At 35.5% G+C, this 25,972-nt stretch overlaps 1 protein-coding gene across 27 annotated transcripts in view; it reads right to left on the reverse strand.

Moving 5' to 3' along the window:
- Positions 1-25,972, reverse strand: part of LOC136031053 (collagen alpha-1(XVIII) chain-like) — a 442,617-nt gene that overhangs the window by 188,182 nt on the left and 228,463 nt on the right. For 9 of the 27 annotated variants that reach the window (XM_065710270.1, XM_065710272.1, XM_065710273.1 and 6 more), the window contains 2 exons: positions 11,972-12,043; positions 9,744-9,842 (listed from right to left, as the gene is read on the reverse strand). In XM_065710270.1, the coding sequence (XP_065566342.1) occupies positions 9,744-9,842; positions 11,972-12,043 (171 nt within the window). Of the gene's footprint in view, positions 1-9,743; positions 9,843-11,971; positions 12,157-25,972 lie in introns of all 27 variants that reach the window. The other 18 variants (XM_065710278.1, XM_065710277.1, XM_065710276.1 and 15 more) reach the window with 5 other exon arrangements.

A 25,972-nucleotide genomic window follows, 5' to 3' on the forward strand; every position in this document is an offset into this window, starting at 1 on the left:
ATAAAACCTCTCTATTTAGTTTTCGAAATAAAGAAAAACATTTTATTTTTCAGTTTATTTCAGATTTTTCAAAATCCAGTCAGAATAAATTTGTGTTTTCTCAATCAGTCTGCCACATAACGGACACCTTTGGGTGAAAGAAATAAGTACAGAACAAAAAAAGTACAGAAGCATCAACGAAAAACACATGATTGTTCAGTGTCCCCTCATGTAGTGCTACCGAAAGACGTAATTATAAGCCCCCCACTTGTATAGAAATCTCAAGAACAATAGAACTGGATGAATGAATAAGTGACTGAGTTCAGCAACAAAAATGAATAGCCAGTGTTGTTAATTTGAAAATTTAGGGGGAGAATATGTCTAAAAATCCAAGGGAAGCAATTTTGTTGGTCTTATTCAACTTTAAATAAAATTAAAATACTCACAAAAAATTAAATGAAAGTACCAAATATACATATATATATATATATATATATATATATATATATATATATATATATATATATATATATATATATATATATATATATATATATATATATATATATATATATATATATATATATATATATATATATATATATATCATGAAAAGAGAAATCACCAATGCAACAGCACAAACACAAAAAAAAAAAAAAAAAAAGAGACAGAAGGAGAAAAGGAAGACTGTTTTCCTAAATTAGTGATTAATATAGACCAGCACTTGAATGAGGCCTTAACCCTACTCATCCATACACTCACATAGGTCAAACAGCATAGCCATACACAATCAACCATAAAGAATAATCCATGGACAGGCAGTCATGTCGTCAATAAGTATAAGTCGTCATTTACCAAACAATAGAAAAAATAATAAAGACAAATAATTCACAGGCAACAACCCAACACAAGGGCTCATCAGGAGAATACACTGGCCTATATAGGGTTTCTCCACTTTAAATTCTCTACCCAGCCAAGTGTTGTGGCTACCACAGAATATCCATGGCATCCCCGTGTCAGGTATCACCCCCAAAATACATGCCTATGAAAGAAAAAAAAAACAGCAAATGTAAAACAACCAAGTAACACCAAAACAAGCTTATCCTGTCAATATATCCCTCTTTTTAGCAACAGCAGGTAAACTAAATATAATAAATTTTACCAAATCACAAATATTAACACATATATTATACACAAATAGATATTATACACAAATATTAACGCAAAAAACCTGAATGAACTAAACAATTATAGAATTCATCTTTACCATGTGGCTCATTTTAAAAAAAAATCCGCTCAATTAGAAACACAATTCAAAATAAATGGCGCTGCAACAACATTTCTCGAACCTCCGAAATTAGTCGAAAATTTCTTTAAGTATTTCTAGATAATTCTTTTGATATTTATTTAAAAGTTCGTTATAATGAAAACTAAATTTTTTAAATTGCCAAGTTAATTTATTTGCAGAAAAACCTCTTGATATCAATTTTTGGCTTAAGATTTTACATCTATTTTTAAAATCAATATAATTACTACAAATCCTTGCATAACGAAGTAACTGTGAGAAAAACGCAGAATATGTGATATTTGAGTGTATATTACTTTCAGGGAATGGGAAACTAATCACTTCAAAATCAAAATCATCCGTTTTATTATACATTTTAAAACTTAATTTATTATTATCACAAATATTAATATTTAAATCTAAGAAATGATCTTCATGACCAGCGCCATGACTAGGTTCAAGAATAAGCTCTGATGGATATATATTTTTAGAAATATCAATGAAATCCTTACAATTTAAGACCAAAATATCATCTAAATATCTTTTATTATTTGACAAAACATGTTTTAAATTAATTGGATTATTCTTATCCATCATATATTTATATTCTAGTTGACTTAAAAACAAGTCAGCTATAAATGGGCTGGCATTCCCCCCCCCCCCATGGGAATTCCCACAATTTGCTTGTACAAATCACCACCAAATCTTATATAAGTACTGTATAAAACAAATTCTAATAAATCAAAAATCATATCCAAGCTGTAACATCTCAAGTTAACTGTAGTATTAAAGCAATTTGTCCATATAGCTATTTTATTATAAGTGTCTATTTTTAAGAACCTTTTACTAGATAAGAGGAAAGATTTCTTGATAACAGTTTTTAAATTATCAAACCCTACATTAAGTGATAAATTAGTATACATTGTCGCAAAATCGAAAGACTCAATTCTTTTAGCTGAAACCATTGTTAAAGAATCTATCACCTGCAGTGATATATATATATATATATATATATATATATATATATATATATATATATATATATATATATATATATATATATATATATATATATATATATATATATATATATATATATATATATATATATATATATATATATATATATATATATATATATATATATATATATACATATATATATATATATATATATATATATATATATATATATATATATATATATATATATATATATATATATATATATATATATATATATAAATCTTTGGCTGGGAGCAAAAAAACATTGGGTGGGTAAAATCCCCCACATTGCCTCTCCCATTGACTTCCCTGATCTGAGCACTTCAAAAACATGCGTCATGTTTTAAAAAAACATTCTTACTGTTTAAGTCTAAGCTGTTTCTTCCTCTACTTTTGTTACGATCTGTCACAGAGAAAGAAGATTGAAGTTACTACTTGTTTTCCCTTAAACTAAAAACTTTTTATAATCAAGTCTCTATGCAATATTTGAAAGCCAATTCTCCGTTTACTAAAGGTTTCAACGAGTTAACAAATCTTGCAAATGCTTCTAAACCAAATTGACAAACTCAAAGGAAGATACCCAACGAACACAAAAACTTAAAACGAATCATAAGTAGGAGCTTATTTTTGAGGGGCGGGAGTGATTAAAGGAAAATCGAAAAGAGATGGATCCCGTGCATGAAAAAAGGAACTTAAAACTAAGAATTATACACTTGAAACTAATAACCAAGAATAAAAGGGTTTAAAAAGCAAAAAAAAAATATAAGCAGTTGATAATTTTCAAGACTGCAGTCTTATGAGCTGAATTGGGATAATCAAAGTTCGTAATTTCCAAATCAAACCTAACATTAGTTATAAAATGTAAATCTCGCAAGCACCTTCTTAGATTGACTTTTACACACTTCTTAGCTCCAAAAATATCAGATAAGCCTTAACCTGTGATGTAAAACTTGAGAGCAGCTTAAACTTAAGGATGCTATTTCACCTCAGCTCAGTTTTGAGTAATGATAAAACTTCAAGTGTTGTACTTTGAAAACCCGCTAAGTTCTATACTTCTGAATAACCAATCATAGAGTTGCTTTAAAGTAAGCACCACTGTCTCTACCTTTTAATACCTTTTGTCACTTTGCTCCAAAGTATAACACCTTATCCAACCTTTATTATCACTTCCAGGAATTTAGCAACCTCAAGAAGCCGCAATATTTGTCACAAAACATAGCACCTTTTCCTGATGAATTTGATGGTAAGATTTGGTTCTGGGTCTTTCGGTGAGATTGCCGCGTATAAATTTTACTTATATTTGCGAAACTCAGCCATCCTATTGTATTATTAAATAAAAACAAGAGCTAAGAGCTCATATGGCACTTGTGACGAGGTCTGAAGAGCCAAGAACTCATATGGTATGAGCTCTTGCAAAATTCTAAGAATCAATAGATTGCTTTAAAAGGAAAATCAGAGGCTTAATGCCGGTCGAGATTTAAAATAAGAGCTCTGAATCACGAGGTCCTTCTAAATATCAAAATTCATAAAAATCCGATCACCCATTCGTAAGTTACCTTGATTTTTACGTTTTCCAAGAATTCCGGTTTCCCCCTCCAACTCCAATCAATGTCACCGGATCTGGTCGGGATTTAAATTGAGAGTTCTAAAGCACAAGATCCTTCTAGATGTCAAATTTTATCCAGATCTGATCATCCGTTCGTAAGTTACAAGTACCTCATTTTTTCTAATTTTTCCGAATTACTCCCCCCTTCAAACTCCACCAAAGAGAGCGGATCCAGTCTGGTTATATCAGTCACCTATTTTGGACTTGTGCTTATTCTTTCCACCAAGTTTCATCCTGATCTCTCAGCTTTAAGTGTTTTCTGACATTTCCAGTCCCCCCCCCTAATGAAGCTGGATCCGGTCGGGATTTAAAATATGAGATCTGAGTTTCGAGGTCCTTCTAAATATGAAATTTAATTAAGATACGATCACTATTTCGTAAGTTAAAAATACCTCATTTTTTCTATTTTTTGGAATTAACCCTCCCCCAACTCCCCCAAAAAGAGCAGATCCGTTCCGGTTATGTCAGTCCCGTATCTAAGACTTGTGCTTATTTTTCCTACCAAGTTTCATCCCAATCCTTCCACTCTAAGCGTTTTCCAAGGGTTTAGGTTTCGCCCCCCAAGCTTCCCCTTCACCGGAACCGGTCGGGATTTAAAATAAGAGCTCTGAGACATGATATCCTTCCAAAAATCAAATTTCATTAAGATCCAATCACTCCTTAATAAGTTAAAAATACTTCATTTTCAAATTTTCAGAAATAAACCCCCCCCCCCCCCCAACTTCCCAAAAGAGAGCGGATCCGTTCCGGTTATGTCAATCACGTATCTAGGACTTATAATTATTTTTCCCATTAAGTTTCATTCCAATCCCTCCACTTCAAGCGTTTTCCAAGATTTTAGGTCCCCCCCCAAACTCCACCAATGTCATCCGATCCGGTCGAGATTCAAAATAAGAGCTCCAAGACACGATATCCTTCCAAACATCAAATTTCATTAAGATCTGATCACTCCTTCGTAAATAAAAAATACCTCTTTTTTTAATTTTTCTGAATTAACCCTCCTCCCCCCAGCTCCTCCGAAGAGAGCGGATCCGTTCCAGTTATGTCAGTCACGTATCTAGGACTTGTGCCTATTTTTCCCAGCAAATTTCATCCTGATCCCTCCACTCTAAGCGTTTTCCAAGATTTAGGCTCCCCCCACCAAATCCCCCCAATGTCACCGGATCCAGTCGGGATTTAAAATAAGAACTATGAGACACGATATCCTTCCAAATATCAAATTTCATTAAGATCCGAACACTCCTTCGTAAGTTAAAAATACCTCATTTTTTCTAGTTTTTCAGAAATTAACCCCCCCCCTAACTCCCCCAAAGAGCAGAGCGGATCCGTTCCAGTTATGTCAATCACGCATCTAGGACTTGTGCTTATTTTTCCCACCAAGTTCCATCACGATCCCTCCACTCTAAACGTTTTCCAAGATTTTAGGTTCCCCGCTCAATTCTCCCCAATGTCACCGGATCCAGTTGGGATTTAAAATAAGAGCTCTGAGACACGATATCCTTCCAAACTTCAAATTTCATTAAGATCCGATCACTCCTTCGTAAGTTAAAATACCTCATTTTTTCTAACTTTTCCGAATAAACCTCCCCCCCAACTCCCCCAAACAGAGCAGATCCGTCCCGGTTATGTCAATCACGTATCTAGGACTTCTGCTTATTTTGTTCCATCAAGTTTCATCCCAATCCCTCCACTCTAAGCGTTTTCCAATATTTTAGGTTTCCCCTCTCCAACTCCCCTCAATGTAACCGGATCTGGTCGGAATTTAAAATAAGAGCTCTGAGACTAAATATCCTTCCAAACATCAAATTTCATTATGATCCCATCACCCATTCCTAAGTTAAAAATGCTTCATTTTTCTTTTTTTCGAATTAATTTGCACCCCACTCCCCCCGATGGTCAAATCAGGAAAACGACTATTTCTAATTTAATCTGGTCTGGTCCCTGATAAGCCTGCCAAATTTCATCGTCCTAGCTTACCTTGAAGTGCCTAAAGTAGCAAAACCGGGACCGACAGACACAACGACAAAATTTACGATCGCTATATGTCACTTGGTTAATACAATGTGCCATAAAAACAAGTTTTTTTTAACCGAAAGTAAGGAGCGACGTTAAAACGAACAGAAATTACTCCGTATATGGAAGGGGATTTTCCTCCTCAACGCCCCGCTCTTTACGCTAAAGTTTAACTTTTTCTCTTAACTCTACTTTTTAAAACAGTAAAATAAACTTTAGCGTAAAGAGCGGGGCTTTGAGGAGGAAAATCTCCTTCCATATACGAAGTAATTTCTGTTCGTTTTGAGTTTTAATGTCGCTCCTTACTTTGAGTTAAAAAATCTTTTTTTATTTAATTTCTGAACGTTTTTGAATTAATGCATGTTTTGATTTTGGCTCTCCGCGCATAAATAATTAAAACGAAATTTGCGTTTTTTTTTTTTTGCTAAATACCTTTCTCATAGTTTTAATCGTAAGATTTTGAGAAAAAAGGAACGGAGAAGGAGGCCTAGTTGCCCTCCAATTTTTTGATTACTTAGAAAGGCAACTAGAACTTTTAATTTCTTACGAACGCTTTCATTAATAAAAAAAAATATACGTAACTTAAGAATTAACTTACGTAACGAACTTCTATATTCGTATATTTTTATTACGTATATGAGGGGGTTCACCCCCTAGTCAATACCTCGCTCTTTACACTAAAACTTAAATTTGTCACAATTCGTTAAGGATGACCCCTGAATCACAAAGGCCGTAGAATAAATAGTTGAAATTACTAAAAATACTTTAGCGTAAAGAGCAAGGTATTACGAGGAGGTGAACCCCTCATATGCATAACAATTTATGTTCCTTTTAAGTTTTAATGCTGTTCCTTACTTTCATCTGAAAAAACTTTTCATATTTATTTTTTCATGTTTTTTTTAATAATGCTGGAAAGTCCTTTGCCCCCTTCGTTGAAATTCTCTTCCCCCATGAAAAATTCCTTCATGGAAAGATCCTCTCACGTACTCCCCCCTCAAATTCTCTCCCACTCCCCAAACCAAAAAAAGAATCCCCCTGAAAACGCATGTACACTTCCCAATAGCCATTAGTATATTTAAACAACGGTCAAGTTTGTAACTTGCAGCCCCTACCACGGGGACTGTGGGGGATCAAGTCATCCCCAAAGACATAGTTATTAGGTTTTTCGACTATGGTGAATAAAATGGGTATCTCAGAATTTTTACCCGGTGACTTTGGGAAAAATGAGTGTGGGAGGGGGCCTAGGTGCCCTCCAATTTTTTTTAGTCACTTAAAAAGGACACTAGAACTTTTCATTTCCATTAGAATGAGCCCTCTCGCGACATTCTAGGACCACTGAGTCGATACGATCACCCCTGGCGAAAAAAAAACAAAAAAACAAATAAACACACATCCGTGATCTTTCTTCTGGCAAAAAGTGCAAAATTCTACATTTTTGTAGATAGGACCTAGAAACTTCTACAATAGGGGTCTCTGATACGCTGAATCTGATGGTGTGATTGTCGTCAAGATTGTAGTACTTGCAAGGGGTGTTTCCCCTATTTTCCAAAATAAGGCAAATTTTCTCAGGCTCAAAACTTTTGATGGGTAAGACTAAACTTGATGAAACTTATATATTTAAAATAAGCATTAAAATACACTTCTTTTAATGTAACTATTGGTATCAAAATTCCGTTTTTTAGAGTTTCGGTTACTATTGAGCCGGGTCGCCCCTTACTACAGTTCATTACCACGAACTGTTTGATCACTTCCGAGGGGTTAAATAATCCTAAGTACGAAAACAGGTTTTTACTTACAGGTTAAAATGCATCAGAAATGAATAAAATGTAGACCAATTAGTACAAGAGAACTCAAGCAAAATTATTCTTAGAAAAATCATTTAGTGAAGAATTAGGGGGGGGGGAAATCCAATAAATGATATGCAACAGACATATGCTATCTTTTAACATTATGCTAAAACCAATACAATCTTTAATAAAATTTATTTCATGCACAAATCTGTACCTTTTCCGGCTTTTTTCAAGCATTTATTTATATTGGATTATATATCCTCAATACTCCAAGTGGCTACCCATTCTCTCTCCACCGTTTGGTGTACATAATAAAGTGACTCCTGTTCCACGATTCAGGGCAAACTTCTGCTACACCTAACCTATTTGTAACATGCATGGCACGTATTATACCAAATGTGATGATCTTCCACTTCGCTTGGCATATGTCACTTGGTGGACACGATTTTTGAAAGTGGGCATCCTCTCGGAGTGAGCTGTCCTAAACAAAACCATTGGTGTGCAGTACATTACATGCATGCCATTGGTTCATCAGCCAGGTCAAGGCATACAAGCAGAGAAGACATTACAAAACACAACAAAAAATTATATTTTTCCCAGAACTTCCTATACCCTTAATGCAATTCACCAGTCTTTTTGATCCTTCCAATTTGTCCAAATGTTATTCTTTTGATTATTAAATAGATCATAATTTAGTTTAGAAGTAGAAATCATTCCTATAATCAGTTTTGGCCATATTCAATTTTCTTGCCTAAACATAATTTGCAGATAGTTCATTTTACACTGTCTTATGCAGAGGTTTTAACTTGGTAGTTTTCTCCAAGAGTCTTGAACAGTAAAACAATTTATCATAAAAGAGGTTAAGCAGGAAACCTCTGTTAAACAGGCTTAGTCCCCTTCAGTAAAACTATAGCTCGAAAGTTTAAGAGTTTTGTCCAGCTTTTCTCAAGGAAACGTTAATTTAGCTAGAACTAGGGGACTTTTCGCTGTCAAACCATCTTCTCTTTGGAAGAAAATGCTTATAAAATAACAAATATGAAAGATAAAAAGTGTTAGAAAAAGATGATCTTATCTAAATTAACTTTCCACAATTAGCACATTTGGATCTAAACTTGCAAATAGTCACCAAAGCGTGACACAGCTTTCTGCTCACAGCCTGTTGACCAACCAGCTTTGCTAACTGAAGTGCTAGTTGTTTGTACTAAGTTCTATCTGAAGTTCACTAGCTGAATCGTCAAATGATTATTAGCCAGTAAACCTTTCTTATTTCAAATGAGAGAAAGGAGTTTAAAACCTAGGTTTCAGCTTTTCATAACGCCACCGTCACTAAAAACTTCTCAAAGCTCATATAAATCTGTCATTACCCAATTACAACTTGTTAAATTGGTAACTTGGCAGTCAAAAATAATAATACCATCTATGGTTTGACTTACGAGACCCGTCAGAAAAATGGGTAGTAATTATACTCAAATCATGAGTTGGCAGAAACAACAAGCTTGCCTCTCTTTTTATATTACAGCCTTTCTGTCCTTGTCATTCTCCCCCATAGAATTCCAGAAAATTGTGTGAGATTCAAAATTTTATTCTAAGAGAAGATCTTACAAGCGGGGAAATTTTTTCCAGGTCTCATGCTCTTGGGACACCGTTTTCGGGTCCAGAATTTACAAACGGATTTCAGGCTTGTAAATAGTAACGCATTTACATTTAAAATCAAGCATTTAAAAGCAATATTAGAAATCCTTCCTTCAAAAAATTATCTCACGATGGACCTGGAAAGGTGATCATTACTTGGTTTTAAACCTTTGGTTCCAAAAGGGGAATAAACCGAACTCAGAAAAAAACTGCAACTACTTGTATTCTTGCTTTGACTCTTGATTTTGATTTTGGCAAACTGTTTGTGTCATGGATAGTCCATCACCCACTGTTCCCTTGGAAATTGGTCGGTCACTTGGTATTGACCAACAAAATAAATAAGAAATAGATAAAAAGAAATGAACAGCAGGCAAACAGGAGACTCAAATCCATCTCAAATCATCAAGCACATTCCAGGAAATGCAAATAATACCAAAGTAACAGCATCATCACGCTCCTCATTCCGGATCTCTTTTACAAGCCGAATTAGGTCATTAACTTCATCTCCGGACCCAAAATCGTAACTGGATTCCTAAAATTTACATCTGACGTTAATAAATGGCTTATTATTTATTTGTAAGAATATCGAAAAATAATGCGTCTCAGGGATGCCTATATCATGGAAGGGATTGAGTATATTCCCTCACAAGTGTACAGAATTCGCGATTCCGATCCTATTTCTACCGCTGCCTCATATGCCTTTTCTTACTCCAAGAAAAATTTGCGTCTTACTTGCCTTACCATGCCGAGGCTCAGTGCCTCTAGTTTTCCTGTCGCGAATTAGAGCCTAGCACCATGGTCAATTGGAAGATATATAAGTATTTTCAATTTATTTCTTGAGCTGCAAAACACACGTTGTTAACAGTAGGGCTAAACCAGTTCAAAAAGGGACTATTCCCTGGAAAGAAAGGCAAATGCTATGGATAAACCTTTTGGCCTACTTCTTGCTGAAACATTTCTTTTCAAAGGAGAATTTTCAACTATTTTATTGAAAAAGACATAGTTAACGCCCACCTACTATTGTTTGAAGTCTTTTCTTTTATATGACTACTTAATAAGTACCAAACTAACTTAAATAACCTTGAAACTATAGTTCTTGACCGTCATATCTATTTCTCTTCAACAAAACTATCACCTTCTTCTTCATAAAGAAAAAAAGAATTGATAAATGTCTCCGAAAAATGATTTTGAGATGAATTCATTTCCATGCCAAAAAAGGGAAGGTCAGAAGAAGCCCCTAATAGCTTATATTTGAATATTTTAATGCTTAGTTCGAAATTCAGCGGAACCATTGAATAAGGGTGTACCCAGGGTTTCTGTTCTAGGGGTGAGGGTGGTTTCACGGGAGGGTTTACAGAAAAACAAAACGCATCAAAACTCGTTGTTTTTTGTTACTTTTTACAAGTCAGACAGATATTTCGGGGGGGGGGTATTTGATAGACCTTCTTTGGCGAGTAACTGGGGTCTTATCTTTACCAGAGTTCAAGAAATTAATGATTTCAAAATGATTAATAAAAACTACATACAGATTATTTTTATGTTTTTTAATTTTGTTGTGATTTTTGGGATATACGGAAGATAGACAATATTTGAGGGCTTATCAGTAGCCTCACATTGTGAAATATCTTCTTCGATTTACAAGAATGTCTTTTTATTCTACGGTTAATTATCTTATTGACAAAAGGAATGGGGTATCCATTACCAAAAAGAATATCTCTAATAAAGTTTATTTCTGCATTTATATACGAATCGGAGCAAATATTCAGGGCATGATCAATATGAGGATTTTCCCTGTTATTTCTACTTCGTATTTGTTTGAATAAAAAGAATAAACGGCAACTAGCGCCTCCCCCCGTTCTACTTTCTTAGTCCGACCAAAATTTCGAAATAGGCATTTTCTTCAACACCGTAGATGGGTCCAAGAACTATGTCGTTGGATATTGCATGAGCTCCCCACAATCCCTGGGGAAAGGGCTGCAAGTTATAAAATTTGCAAAAAAAATAACACTAATTTTATTTAATCAGCTAAGTAGGGCCAGAGAAACAAGGCAAAATATAACTTCGGAAGATTCTCTACAAAGTCCAGCGAAGCTCCTAACTTTTTGATAACAGATAGCACCATTAGAGTTCAGTAGCACCATTAACAGCACCCCTTGTAACCCAATGCAAAGTATGGGGAAAGCACGTAGAAAGAGTAAAAGAAAACGTTTGGTTAGAGAAGAGTAGTTATGAGGTAAATCAACAGAGCTCTCATCTCTATGGTGTTTTTACATTAAACTTTTGCTGTCGATGCAATCGAAGATAACGTCGAGATAAATAAAACAAAAACTTAAAGTAAAAAAAGAAGAAGCCCAGTTTTCAGGGTAAGGTCCATGTGAGTCGGATTCCTTATGTATAACAGATTCGAATCGACAGTTAGAATTCAGGAATTTTTTTTTCAACTAAATAGAGCCAGAGAAATAAAGCAAAACATAACTTCGAATTCCTCTCTACTAAGGCCGGGGAAGCTCCTAGGTTTCTGGATAACAGATGACAGGGATGATGTGAACACCAGTAATAGTACCCCTTGTAAAAGAAAAATATAAAGCCTCAGCGAAGCTCGTAAAAGAAAAGACATGGTTAGAAAAGAGTAGTTGCGAGTTCAATTAATAGAGTACTCACCTCTATAGTGTTTTTACATTGAACTTCTGCTATCTTCGGAATGTTTGAGATCTTCAGCTCTTGCAGCAATCCCTGAAGAAGAAAGAGTGAGATCCAAGTTTTAACACAAAATACAGGAGTATTTCTGATTGTCATTTTTACACTTGACTACCGTCTCTGTAGGCTGTTCATTTTTCACATCACTACTTAGAAAAAAGATGTCATGGCTGTGTAAATAAGGGCTTAACACGAACAAGACAAGAATGCTACAAGTATTATTTCATAGATGCATTTTGTAATCTCGACTTACCAATTCCATTTTTACTGGGCACATAGGCAGAGTTTTCTCTCCCAAGGTAGGATGTTTTGAAGATTGGAAAACCACTTTTTCAAAACTGCGAAAAACAGTAAATTTTGTCGACATTATAGGACATTATAAAAGTTGTACGATTTTGAGGGTCTAGGGTCCAGACCCTTTCCTGCGTACGGTCCTGAGTCTAACTGCAACGCATTTTGTTGAAAAATGTTCTTTAATTCTATCTTTTAACATAGTTAAATTAAGCCTATAAGTTGCTTAATTTGACTTGAACTTTTTTCTATTAGTTTCGTGTTTTTAAAATATATTTTTAATTCGAAAGTGTTTTTTTATATCTTTCTATTATAAGCTTTCCAGTTACACTATCGTAATGGCTTTTAACCCCTATTAAACGCGTAAGCCGATAGACTCAAAAAAGCATTTCAAAAAGATTTCTCTTTCATTTGTCTCAACTACATATTTTATGGGACAAAATTTTAGATAAATCAGTATTACAGTAGTTATCTTTAAAGAGCATTATTCTGTGTTTTGAAGCAAAAACAGAGCAGCTCTAAGTTTATCAACTTTAAAGTTTATAAATAAAACAAGAGCTAAGAGCTCATATGGCACTTGTAACGAGGTCGGAAGAGCCAAGAGCCAAGAGCTCAGATGGTATGAGCTCTGCCAAAATTTTAAGAATCAATAGATTGTTTGAAAAGGAAAATCAGAAGCTTAATGCCGGTCGGAATTTAAAATAAGAGCTCTGAGTCACGGGGTTCTTCTAAATATCAAAATTCATTAAGATCCGAAGTTAAAAATACCTCAATTTTTCTAATTTTTCCCCTCCCTTCAGCCCCCCAGATGCTCGAATCGAGGAAAACGACTTTATCAAGCCAATTTGTGCAGCTCCCTGACACGCCTACCAATTTCCATCGTCTTTGCACGTCCAGAAGCACCAAACTCGCCAAAACACTGAAACCCATCCCCTAACTCCCCCAAAGAGAGCAGATCCAGTCCAGTTACGTCAATCACGTATCTACGACATTTATAAGCATTTTCATAGATTTCCGATTTCCCCATCCAACTCCCTCCAATATCAACAGATCTGGTCAGGATTTGAAATAAGAGCTCTGAGACATGAGTTCCTTCTAAATATCAAATTCCATTAAGATCTGGTCACCCGTTCTTAAGATAAAATACCTCAATTTTTCTAATTTTTCCAAATTAACAACCCCCAGCTCCCCTAAATAGAACGGATCCGTTCCAATTATGTCAATCACATATCTATAACTTGTGCTAATTCTTTCAATCAAGTTTCATCCCGATCTCTCCACTCTAAGCGTTTTCTAAGATATCCAGCTTCCAAGATTTCTGTCTTCCTCCTACAGTTCCCCACAATGTCACAAGATCTGGTCGGGATTTAAAATGAGAGTTCTAAAGCACAAGATCCTTCTAAAGATCAAATTTCATTAAGATCTGACCATCCGTTCGTAAGTTACAAATACCTCATTTTTTCTAATTTTTCCGAATTACTCCCCCCCCCCAACTCCACCGAAGAGAGAAGATCCAATCCGGTTATTTCCATCACATATCTTCGATTTGTGCTTATTCTTCCCAGCAAGTTTCATCCTGATCTCTCAGCTTTAAGCGTTTTTCTAGATTGCCGGTCCCCCCCCCCAATGACACTGGATCCGGTTGGAATTTAAAATAAGCGATCTGAGTTACGAGGCCCTTCTAAATAAGAAATTTCATTAAGATCCAATCACTCCTTCGTAAGTTAAAAATACCTCATTTTTTCAATTTTTCAGAATTGACCCTCCCCCCAACTCCTCCAAGAGAGCGGATCCGTCCCGGTTATGTCAATCACGTATCTATAACTTGTGATTATTTTCCCACCAAGTTTCATTCCGATCCCCCCATTCTAAGCGTTTTACAAGATTTTAGCCCCCCCCCCGACTCCCCCCAATATCACCAGATCCGGTCGGGATTTAAAATAAGAGCTCTGAGACACGATATCCTTCCAAACATTAAATTTCATTAAGATCCGATCATCCGTTCGTAAGTTAAAAATACCTCATTTTTTTCTAATTTTTCCGATTTAACCCTCCCCCCCCACTCCGTCCTTCCCCATGTGGTAGAATCGGGAAAAAAATAATTTCTAACTTAATCTGGTGTGGTTCCTGATGCGCCTGCCAAATTTCATCGTCCTAGCTTACCTGGAAGTGCCTAAAGTAGCAAAACCGGGACAGACAGACCGACAGACAGGCTGACAGGTCGACAGAATTTGCAATCGCAATATTTCACTTGGTAGATATCAAGTGCCATAAAAAGGGTTTTTTTTTCAACTGAAAGTAAGGAGCAGCATTAAAACTTAAATGAACAGAAATTATTAAGTATACGAGGGGGTATCCTCCTCTTCAAAAACTCACTCTTTACACTGACGTTTTTAGTACGTTTAAAAAAGCTTCTTATTTTTGTAATTAAACGACTTTTGTGTTCAGAAGTCGGATATATCCTATAAATATCCATGGAAATATCCTATAGACAAATCAATTCCGGCACAAATTTACCCCGAACAATTACCCTTAACAACTTCACATGTAAAATTAACATGTAAAAGATAAAGCAAGACACATAAAAAGAATTTTGTATAGGAATTCTGGAAAATTCCTCCAACGTAATATTTCCGCTGACAAGTTCACCCCCTGGAAACTTTCCTTCCTACGGAAAACTCCCCCTTTGGAAAATTCCCAGAAGAAAATTTTCCCTCCCCCCACACCTGAAAGTGTATGCATACTTCCCAATAACAAATACAATGCGTAAACTATGAGCAAATTATTCTTGTCTTTTGTTTTGGCTAATTTTTTGCAGAACTTCGGCTGATGTAAGTTTTACGAGTACCAGCAGTCAAAATATAAATTTGGCAAAATATGAGTCAAGTAGTTGACTGAATATCGAGGTTAACAAATCAGTAATGCATAACCAATTAGCCTGGGAAATGTATAGTGACAAACACTTCCGGATCCCAACATTTAATGCTATGGTATGTAACAAGTATTGGCAAAGTTCAGTAACCCTTCCACGATTAAGTATCTCGTTCCGTGAGCTAAAAGAAGCGAACAGAATTTCTTCCTCGGATCTTCTAACCAAACAAAGAAAGGAAAGAGTAGTGCTTTAAGTAGCCCCTCTACCAGCTATGTTACTGCCAAAAGGTAGTTGACTCATAGTCAACGTTTTTACCAACCAATTATGAAATAAAAATATTCTAGTATTTAGGGTACAGCAATACTCAAGTGCAGCCGCTGTTAAGATGTATCTCCATTGCAGAGCAGACCAGTGTAAAATCTACTAGCTAACTAACTTTTGGAAATACCTCTCTCTTTGAGACGTTAGCACTCTAGCGGTGTCGTTTCCAGAAACTGGGTTCTGGAGGGGGGAGGGCAATTACCCCTCTGCCCAAAGAAAATTCCGCCCCTACCTGGGAGCGTATGAAATTTTTTTTAGAAGGGACGGTCGTATAAACTTCGGAGGAGGCTCATTTTTGTATAATTGTTTGTCTGAAAACTGATTTTTATCTAAAAGCATTATTTCTCTTGTTCAATGGTAATACCTTAGTTTATTATATCATGTATGCACCTTTTGCGTTCTTAAACATATTATCTGCAGTTTATGAAGGAAGGATGACAGATCACCAAAACTGATGTTTTTAATCATCCATCCAGGATCAAACAAAAGGAGGTGGTCCCCCAAATGGGGCGGGAAAACGTCGTAAGGATGGATTTTACGGAAAAGTGGAATGTCCTGGGAGGGGTAAAAAGTGTAGCTTGGAATAGAATAGGCGAGGAGGAGCGTCCGCAGCTGTCTGCCTAGGTATGCAGTGAGTATTAGTAGCAGCAATATACTGCAGTTTAAAGGGCAGGCTTCAGATGCAGATTACCAGGGTCAAATACCCAGCATTTTCATTTGGGGGGGGGGGGCAAAAGGGTCCATATTCGGATAGTCAAGGGGTACGGAATATATAATGATTTCTCTCTACATTATTGAGGAGCAACTCTTCCCCCCAAGCGCTGCCCCTGCAGATTACTCTTATCCCAGTTGTAATTAGGAGCTAATGATATGGCCCATAAACTTGCAGAGCATCATTAGGTTTCTGATTTCAGGGAATTTTTTGGCTCAAAAGGAAATTGTTTTTGTATGTGTCAAAAGGGGTCCCTATCCGGATAGTCAAGGGGCATGGGATGCACAATAGTTTTTTCTCCACATTCTTGAGGGGAAACTTCCCCCCTTGCCAATCCTCCCAAACGACGTCCCTGCATATTAATCTTATCCTAGCTTAATTTTAGGAGTTGATGATATTGCCCATAAACTGGCAGAGCATCAGCAGGCTTCTGCAGTCACGGAATTTTTTTGGCTTTGACTAAGTGTGCCTTGAGTTCCTGGATATCCTGCAGATTACTATGAACAAGACAATCTCTTAGGCTTGTAAACATGATAATGATGAGGTAAAAGAAATAATAGAAACTCAAGATTTATTTTAGTAGTGGGAGATAATTTGTATTTTTATTTGTGGAATGTTTATAAACGCTGCATAGCGCGGCCCTGTTTAGAGTACTTTACTTTATTGTTATTATTTAACGATGTTTGACTATATGATTACTACTCTTGTTTTACATTTGATTTGTGCACTACTTTTAAGATTAAGATATAAAGAACACACCCATGAACACATTCGCAAGAAGATGAATTAAAGAAATATGCATAATAAGATTGTACTTCTTAGTTGAAATTCCGTTAGGAAAACAACTCGTAGAACCATTTTTCTTTAGATCAAGTCTAAATTTGGCTATTGAACAAGAACAGGAACAAGACACGCTGATTTCAAGAAGAAATATAGAACGCCTTTCAATGATTTGCAATCTGCCAGTCATAAAAAGTATCTGGATGGACTGCACCCAAAGGGCTTAGTCATGGCTGTATGCAGAAATGACCTTTGAAAATGATTTACATACACTATCTTATTACGATTAAATTAAATCCGGAGTGGGCGTCTATTTGTAGTTTCTATTTGAAAAGCATTAGAGGGAATTGGCTTATAACCGGCCCCGTAATGATTGGGTTGAAAATACGAAACCAAACCATACTTGTATCGGCTTATCTTTAAGTGAAAGAAAATAAGGCAAACAAGTAGTAGACATAGTTGGTTTTAAAGTTTCATCACGTACTAAACCATAGTGTCATCTTATCTATCTCTGATTCTAGCATGACCAGCTTGATTCCAAATGAGGCGAACATTTTAAATTTTGAATTTCTGATTGAGCATGTCTAATATAAAAACAAGAGCTACGAGCTCATATGTCACTTGAGACGAGGTCGGAAGAGCCAAGAGCTCATATAGCACGAGCTCTAGCAAAATTCTAAGAATCAACAGATTGCTTTAAAAGAAAAATCAGAGGCTTAATGCCGGTCGCGATTTAAAATAAGAGCTCTGAGTCACGAGCTCCTTCTAAATATCAAAATTCTTTAAGATCCGATCACCCACTCGTAAGTTAAACATACCTCAATTTTTCTAATTTATTCTCTCCCTTCAGCCCCCAGATGGTCGGATCGGGGAAAAAGACTTTATCAAGTCAATTTGTGCATCTCCCTTACACGCCTACAGATTTTTATCGCCATAGCACGTCCAGAAGCACCAAACTCGCCAAAGCACTGAACCCCGCCCCCTAACTCACGCAAAGAGAGCAGATCCAGTCCGGTTACGTCAATTACGAATCTACGGCATTTATAAGCATTTTCAACATTTCCAGTTCCCCCCTCCAACTCCCCTAATGTCAACAGATCTGGTCTGGATTTGAAATAAGAGCTCTGAGGCATGAGTTCCTTCTAAGTATCAAATTTCATTAAGATTCGGTCACCCGTTCTTGACTTAAAAATACCTCAATTTTTCAAAATTTTCCAAATTAACAACCCCCAGCTCCCTGAAAGAGAACGGATCCGTTCCAATTATGCCAATGACGTATGTATATCTTGTGCTCATTCTTCCCATCAAGTTTCATCCCGGTCTCTCAACTCTAAGTGTTTTCTAAGATTTCTGGTTTCCCCCTCCAACTCTCCCCAATGTCACTGGATCTGGTCGGGGTTTAAAATGACAGTTCTGAAGCACAAGATCCTTCTAAGTATCGAATTTCATTAAGATCTGATTACCCGTTCGTAAGTTACAAATGCCTCATTTTTTCTAATTTTTCCGAATTACTCCCCCCCCCCAACTCCACCAAAGAGAGCGGATCCGGTTTGGTTATGTCAGTCACTTATCTTGGGCTTGTGCTTATTTTTCCCACCAAGTTTCATCCCGATCCTTCCACTCTAAGCGTTGTCCAAGATTTTAGGTTCCCCTCCCCCCAACTCCACCCAATGTCACCAGATCTGGTCGAGATTTAAAATAAGAGCTCTGAGACATGATATCCTTCCAAACATCAAATTTCATTCAGATCCGATCACTCCTTCGTAAGTTAAAAATACCTAATTTTTTTCTAATTTTTCAGAATTAACTCCCCCCCAACTCCCCCAAAGAGAGCAGATCCATTCCAGTTATGTCAATCACGTATTTGGGCCTTGTTATTATTTTTCCCACCAGGTTTCATCCCGATACCTCTGGTCTAAGCGTTTTCCAAGATTTTAGGTTCCCCCCCCCCCCACTTCCTCCAATGTCACCGGATCCGGCAGGGTTGTAAGGTCACAAATTAACGATTGTGTAGGGGGGAGTATAATTTTCTGTACCTAAGGGGAACAATTTTTCCGATTTGCTAAAAAAAAACATCAAGAATAGGTATTTATCAATGAAAATATAAAAAAGGGCACTTTTCAATGAAAATACCAGGCAAAAAAATCCAGACGAAGAGAGACGATTATCAGCCCTAATTGATGCTCCAGTCGTAAAAGGAGCAGCAAGCTAAGCATTGGTGGAAAAAAAAATTTTAAAGGTTCGGTTAGAAAAATATTTCATCATGATCTGGTGTAGTTATAGTGTGATCATGCAGATTTTTTTTTTTTTTGCGGGAGGGGTCTGATATGGGTAAGGTAATTATAAATTTAGTTAAAGGGCATTTGGGGAGTGGGGAACTTAAAAAAACACATATAACATTTTTTACATGATAGAAATATTATATTTATAATATGTATAAATACATTACATGTATTTTTTACATGACATTGTTGCAAAAATCTTTAAATATTGAGATTCTAGGTAACAAGGGCTAAACTCCAGAACTCCCCTCGCCATCTTTGCATACGCACCAGCCTGTATCCCGAAATCACAGCTCCGTAATGCTTGTCCCTCATCTCACTATTAGCATTTTCATCGAAGTAAATAAAAAAAAACAAGGTTTTTTTAACTGAAAGTAAGGAGTGACATTAAAACTGAAAACGAACAGAAATTAGTTTATATATGAAAGCGGCTGCTCTCTCCTCAACACCCCACTCTTTACGCTAAAGTTTGACACTTTCTCTCAACTCTACTTTTTAAAACAGTAAAAAACTATAGCGTAAAGAGCGGGGCGTTGAGGAGGAAGCAGCTCCTTTCATATACGAAGTAATTTCTGTTTCGTTTTCAGTTTTAATGCCGCTCCTTACTTTCAGTTAAAAAAAAATTATATTTTTTATTTAACTTATGAACGTTTTTGAATTAATGTATGTTTTGATTTTGGCTCTCCGCAGATGAATAATTAAAACGAAATCTGCATATTTATTTTTTTTGGCTAAATGACTTTCTCGTAGTTTTGATCGAATGATTTTGAGAAAAAAGCAGCGGGAGAGGAGGCCTAGTTGCCCTCTCAATTTTTTGGTTACTTAAAAAGGCAACTAGAACGTAACTTACGAATTAGCTTACGCAACGAACTTCTGAATTGGTATGTTTTTATTACGTATATGAGGGGGTTCACCCCCTCGTCAGTACCTCACTCTTTACATTAAAGCTTAAATTTTGTCCAAATTCCTTAAGAATGACCGCTAAATCACAAAGGCCGTAGAATAAACAGTTAAAATTACTTAGAATACTTTAGCGTAAAGAGCGAGGCATTAGGAGGAGGTGAACCCCTCATATGCGTAATAATTTCTGTTCGTTTTAAGTTTTAATGCTACTCCTTACTTTCAGTTGAAAAAATTTCTTCAGTTGAAAAAACTTGTGAACTGCCTATAGAATACTTGAGCACTTCATCCCATTTTAAATCAAATACTCTTTCGATAGAAAAATTTAGGAACAGAAAAATTTTAAATCAGGATTCTGTAGGGACGTTGCAATAGAACAGCTACAAAGAGTCTGGCAGGGTTGCCACCCGATGAAAAAAATAACTAGGTTTTAGTGATTTTTTTGGTGATTTAGTGAATTTTTTCAATAATCTAGTGATTTATGCGCTGATTTAGTGATCTTTTGTTTAGGCAATATAAGAATCAATAGAAACTCACTAGAGGTGGCAAGCCTGTAGCCTGGACACTTTTTATGGCTGACTTGAACGATTCTTGGCACTCTGATAAAGTATCTGGTATTGGTTTCCGCTCTTCTAATGAACAACAAGTTTAAATATACATTCTTAAGGCCTGGCAAATTTTAAACATGATGTGCTTACTTCCTTAAACAAATAATAGGAAGGATGGGTTTCATATATGCATAAAACTCAAGTCACCTTACTCTCTTTCTTTTAAATGTGGATTATTTTTAACATTCCACTTCACAGAGGAAAGCACAACCTCTACCCTTCCCGAACTTTCCTGATTCTTTGGTTACCTTTTTTACATACATACTATTTATTATTCTAGCCTAAAAAGGAGTAATAAACACCCCCTCCCGCGCTGCCTGGATATGGTTATGAATAATAAAATATAATAAATATAATATTAATTATATTGATCTATAATAATATGTAATTGTAATATATATATATATATATATATATATATATATATATATATATATATATATATATATATATATATATATATATATATATATAGCATAATATATTCAATAGCTAAGAGTTCCTGATGTGACTGAAAAATTAGAAGACCTCTTTAAACGATTTGTGCTGTTGCTTAAGTCACCTTCTCCTCCAAAACAATGCGCAATATTTGACATGTGCAAAGCTAAATATTGGCTCTTTGTGTAGCGAGACACTCCCCAGGACACCCCTGATGTGCGACGATGCCTGAATGACTTCATATTTCCTGATTATTTTAGTCCCTAACTCCTTCTTTACAGCTGCAATTAGTTCGTTTTCTCATTTAATGTATAGTTGTTTTCAAAGTGTATGTCTTTGATCTACAGTTTCATATTATAATTCACTACCTCCCCCATTGTAAACTTTTTTAGTTCGTGTAGCCAAACTATCTATAACTCATTGGCCGGTCTTAGCATAGCTTCTAGAGCTTGGATAAGAGATCCGAATAAACGAAAAAACTAAAAGCCGACACATACCTTACCGGAAATCCTAGAAAGAACATTTAGCCTCTCCGCTTTTATACCGGAGAGAGATGTCCAGATTTAATGATCATATTTATAAATTGTAAATTGTGATTTTTTCGACTAAACGGAGCAAAATTTTCGTTTCAAGTCTCACGGAAGGGTAGTCCCTAAAAATGTTCTAGCATAATCTGCTAGATTAAAACCCAGCTTAAATGAAATATCATTTGGATTATTTGGCATCTTTGTAAGTTCTCTGTGGTGCTACCCCCTTTGGTTAAAAACCTTGTCGGTACACGGAATGTGTTATTTATGATGTAGGTACATTGAGAAGACAGTATTTTGCTTAACAGTTAGTAAAAAACAAAAAAATATATATATTTCTCTTTGTTTTCAACTGACCTTTTGTTAACTTTTCAAGATATTGGTACACTGAAGATTCCCCATTTATTTTTTTCGATATTTTAAAGAAATATTATCTTATTTTCAGCACTGGAAGTTCCAAGTGGTACAGGGGAAATTTCGGTAATTGGCCTTTTGTCATTGAGACGGTCAGACGACGCTGAGACTCGCAAAATACAAATCGATTTTTTCAGGTATCGAGCAGCCACAAGTTCAGGAAGTTATACATCCTCTCTGAAATTTTGGGGTGCGCTATATCTAATGGATTGGACAATTGTATCGGAACGACAAGCTTTTACGCTTTTTGCCTGTGAAAAATGAGTTAAATTGGTCAAAATTCAATAGAAGGAATTACACAATATTGCTTTTGACTGTTGAAACACTCATTCATTTATAAAAATAAAAGAAGACAAGAAACTGATGCCATTTAGATTTAATCTATTGTTCTCACTTTTTCTTGGTTGTTTATTTTTAAGTTTTGCTCATAAACACCATTGTTGTGTGTGCATTTTTTGGCGGGAGGGGGAGGGGTTCTGGCTTATGATGTTTTTTTTAGTTGCTTTCAATCAAAGATGTATATTCGGCCTTTTTAAAGGTAGTAATAGCCACTACTTAGACAGGCGTTATGTTTATCTGCTCTTTAAGATTTACTTCTAAAACAAGTTTAGTGCTGTATTTGATTTTCTCATTCGGAGAAAGAATAGAATGCAAAATGACGCTTTATTACTTTAGAAGATTTACTTTCAAAAATTGCAACAATTGCGGTACCCTTAATAACCCAAGTTATCAGAATGGGCTAATTGACCACAAGCAAATATTATGACTAGTCTGTCGATATTACAGCCACGATGCACTAATAGGGGTTCACCACAAATATGTACTTGTCCATTATTCAGAACACACCCATGAAGTGAAGTTATGTTAATCTTAAAGAAACATACCAAAATATTAAGAAAATGTAATAATTTATAAACAAAATTATGGGAACTACAGCGGACAATTATAGAAAGCAGGCTGACAAGATGGAATTATATTAAATACCTAACCTAACTAAAATACCAACTCTTTATATTAAATATTTAAACAAAACATACCTAAAATGTGTTTTGTCCAATGAGATTAAGCTAATTGTCTCCGAATACAGATAGCTAAACCGGTTTCTGTCAAATCTTGCAGATCAAAATTCTTGAGTGCGTTCAAAATAATGGACAACTACCAACAAATATTACAACAAGCAAAGCAAATCGAAGGAATGTAATACGGAAACGTGAGTCGCATTAAACAATATGCACTAAGTTAGTGTACAGAAATTCATTCCTGTAACTTCTCTTAAAAATGCGGGTAGGGGGTTTCATTTGGGGAGTTCTAATCTAATTTAGAATAAGTTCGGTATAAATGCCCAAAATTGAACTTAGATATAGAAACTTAATCTTATTAACTTTTGTCTGAAGTATTCACTTTTGATATTGGAGATGTAAGATTATTTATAATCTATTTTTAAAGTCTGAGTTATTCCAGTTGTAGCGGGTGATTTCAGTACGTACAAAAGAGTCAGGCTCAAACCTCCTCCTTATAATCCTCAAGAAACCGATAGTTCCCCCCGTAACTTCTTATATTTGCCATGAGATTCAACCCATTCAATTTAATTCCGTCTCTTTTCACGATTAAATAAAAAAGTTTTTTAACTGAAAGTAGGGAGCGACATTAAAATATAAAAAGAACGGAAATTACTCCGTATCTAAAAGAGGCTGTTCCCTCCTCAACGCGCCACTCTTTACGCTAAAGTTTGACTCTTTCTCTGAACTCTTCTGTTCAAAACAATAAAAAACCGTCTCTTTTTACGATTAAATAAAAAAAAACAAGTTTTTTAACTGAAAGTAAGTAGCGACATTAAAACTTAAAACTAACAGAAATTACTCCGTATCTGAAAGAGGCTGTTCCCTCCTCAACGCCCCGCTCTTTACGCTAAAGTTAAACTCTTTCTCTCAACTCTACTTTTTAAAACAATAAAAACTTATTGTTCAGAATCACCCCCCCCCCCCCCCCAACTCCCCCAAAGAGAGCGGATCCGTTCCAGTTATGTCAATCACGTATCTAGGACTTGTGCTTATTTTTCCCACCAAGTTTCATTCTGATCCCTCCACTCTAAGCGTTTTCCAAGATTTTAGGTTTCCCTACCCCAACTCCTCCCAATGCCACCTGATCCGGTCGGGATTTAAAATAAGAGCTCTGAGACACGATATCCTTCCAAACATCGAATTTAAATACCTCCTTTTTAAAAGTTAAAAAAGTTTTGTAAGTTAAAAATACCTCCTTTTTTCTAATTTTTCCGGTTTAACGGTCCCCCCACTCCTCCACAGATGGTCGAAGCGGAGAAACGACAATTTCTAATTTAATCTGGTCTGGTTCCTGATACGCCTGCCAAATTCATCGTCCTAGCTTACCTGAAAGTGCCTAAAGTAGTAAAATCGGGACAGAGAGACCGACAGACAGACAGACAAGACAGAATTTGCGATCGCTATATGCCATTTGGTTAATACCAAATGCCATAAAAAAAAACAAGCAAACACGCATCCATGATCCGTCTTGCGGCAAAAAATACAAAATTCCACATTTTTGTAGGTAGGAGCTTGAAACTTCTATTGTCGGGTTCTCTGATACTCTGAATCTGATGGTGTGATTTTCGTTAAGATTCTATGACTTCTAAGGGGTTTTTACCTATTTTCTAATATTAAGGCAAGTCTTCTCAGGCTCACAACTTTTGATGGGTAAGAATAAACTTGATGAGATTTATATATTTAAATCAGCATAAAAATACAATTCTCTGGATGTAACTATTGATATCAAAAGTCTGTTTTTTAGAGTTTCGATTACTATTGAGCCGGGTAGCTCCTTACAACAGTTCGTCAACCACGAACTGTTTGGTTCAAACAAGACCGACATTTATATAATGATTTCTGACTATTATTTTGGATCGTTTAGGGAGTTTATATTTCAGTCTTTGAGGTATAGACGAAACAATTTTGGAATAAAAAGTTTTATTTTCCCCTGATTCAAAAACGAGAGAAAAAGAGTTTATGAATCTAGGAAAGCAAGACACCTCGAAGCACCTTGAGAACGAAAATATCTGGACAATTAACTGGAGTAGTCCGTCGAATGTAAATGGATCAGGTGTGATGATCTTGAATATAGGTTTGAATAAAGTCGTAAAACACCTTTTAATTTACCTCAATGAGGGTGGCTCAGTAACTATATTCTACAACTTTATTAATAGTCTAGATTTTAATTGAAGGGAACGATATTTTATTGACCTTCCTATTTAGATCTTTAATACCATTCTAGCAAAGTTGAGGGACCATGATTAGGCTACACAGCCCATGTAGGTTTTCCGGCGCCCGATGGAGCGAAAGGCAACAAAGGTGCCTCTCCGTGACAACGCGAGATACTCGTCAATTATTGAGAAGAATTGATTGTTTCGCCTCAAAAATAAAATAGTCAGTAGCGGTTCTGGCCTCTCTTGCACCCAGGAGAAAATCTTGATAAGCCCCCTCCCCTGTCTTCCCCAATATTTTCAGGACAAATCTTAATAATATTTTCATTTTCAACAAATTTCTTTACAATTAAATTAATGAGTCATGTTTAATTATTTGAGTTTATCAATTAGGTTATTCAATTATGATATTTTTATTAAGTTAAATTATTAATTTAATTATTTTAACTTTTATCATTTTTTGTTTTCTTACCTTATTTTATTTCATCAATTAATTCATAACTTATAAATTATTTTCATTTATTAACTGCACCCTTTACTTCATTTTAATAAAAACAAAATTTCAAAATTACAAAATAATTTTAACCGTTGGATTAATATTTGCAA

This window comes from Artemia franciscana, chromosome 9 (genome assembly GCF_032884065.1).
Source record: "Artemia franciscana chromosome 9, ASM3288406v1, whole genome shotgun sequence".
Taxonomy (NCBI): domain Eukaryota; kingdom Metazoa; phylum Arthropoda; class Branchiopoda; order Anostraca; family Artemiidae; genus Artemia; species Artemia franciscana.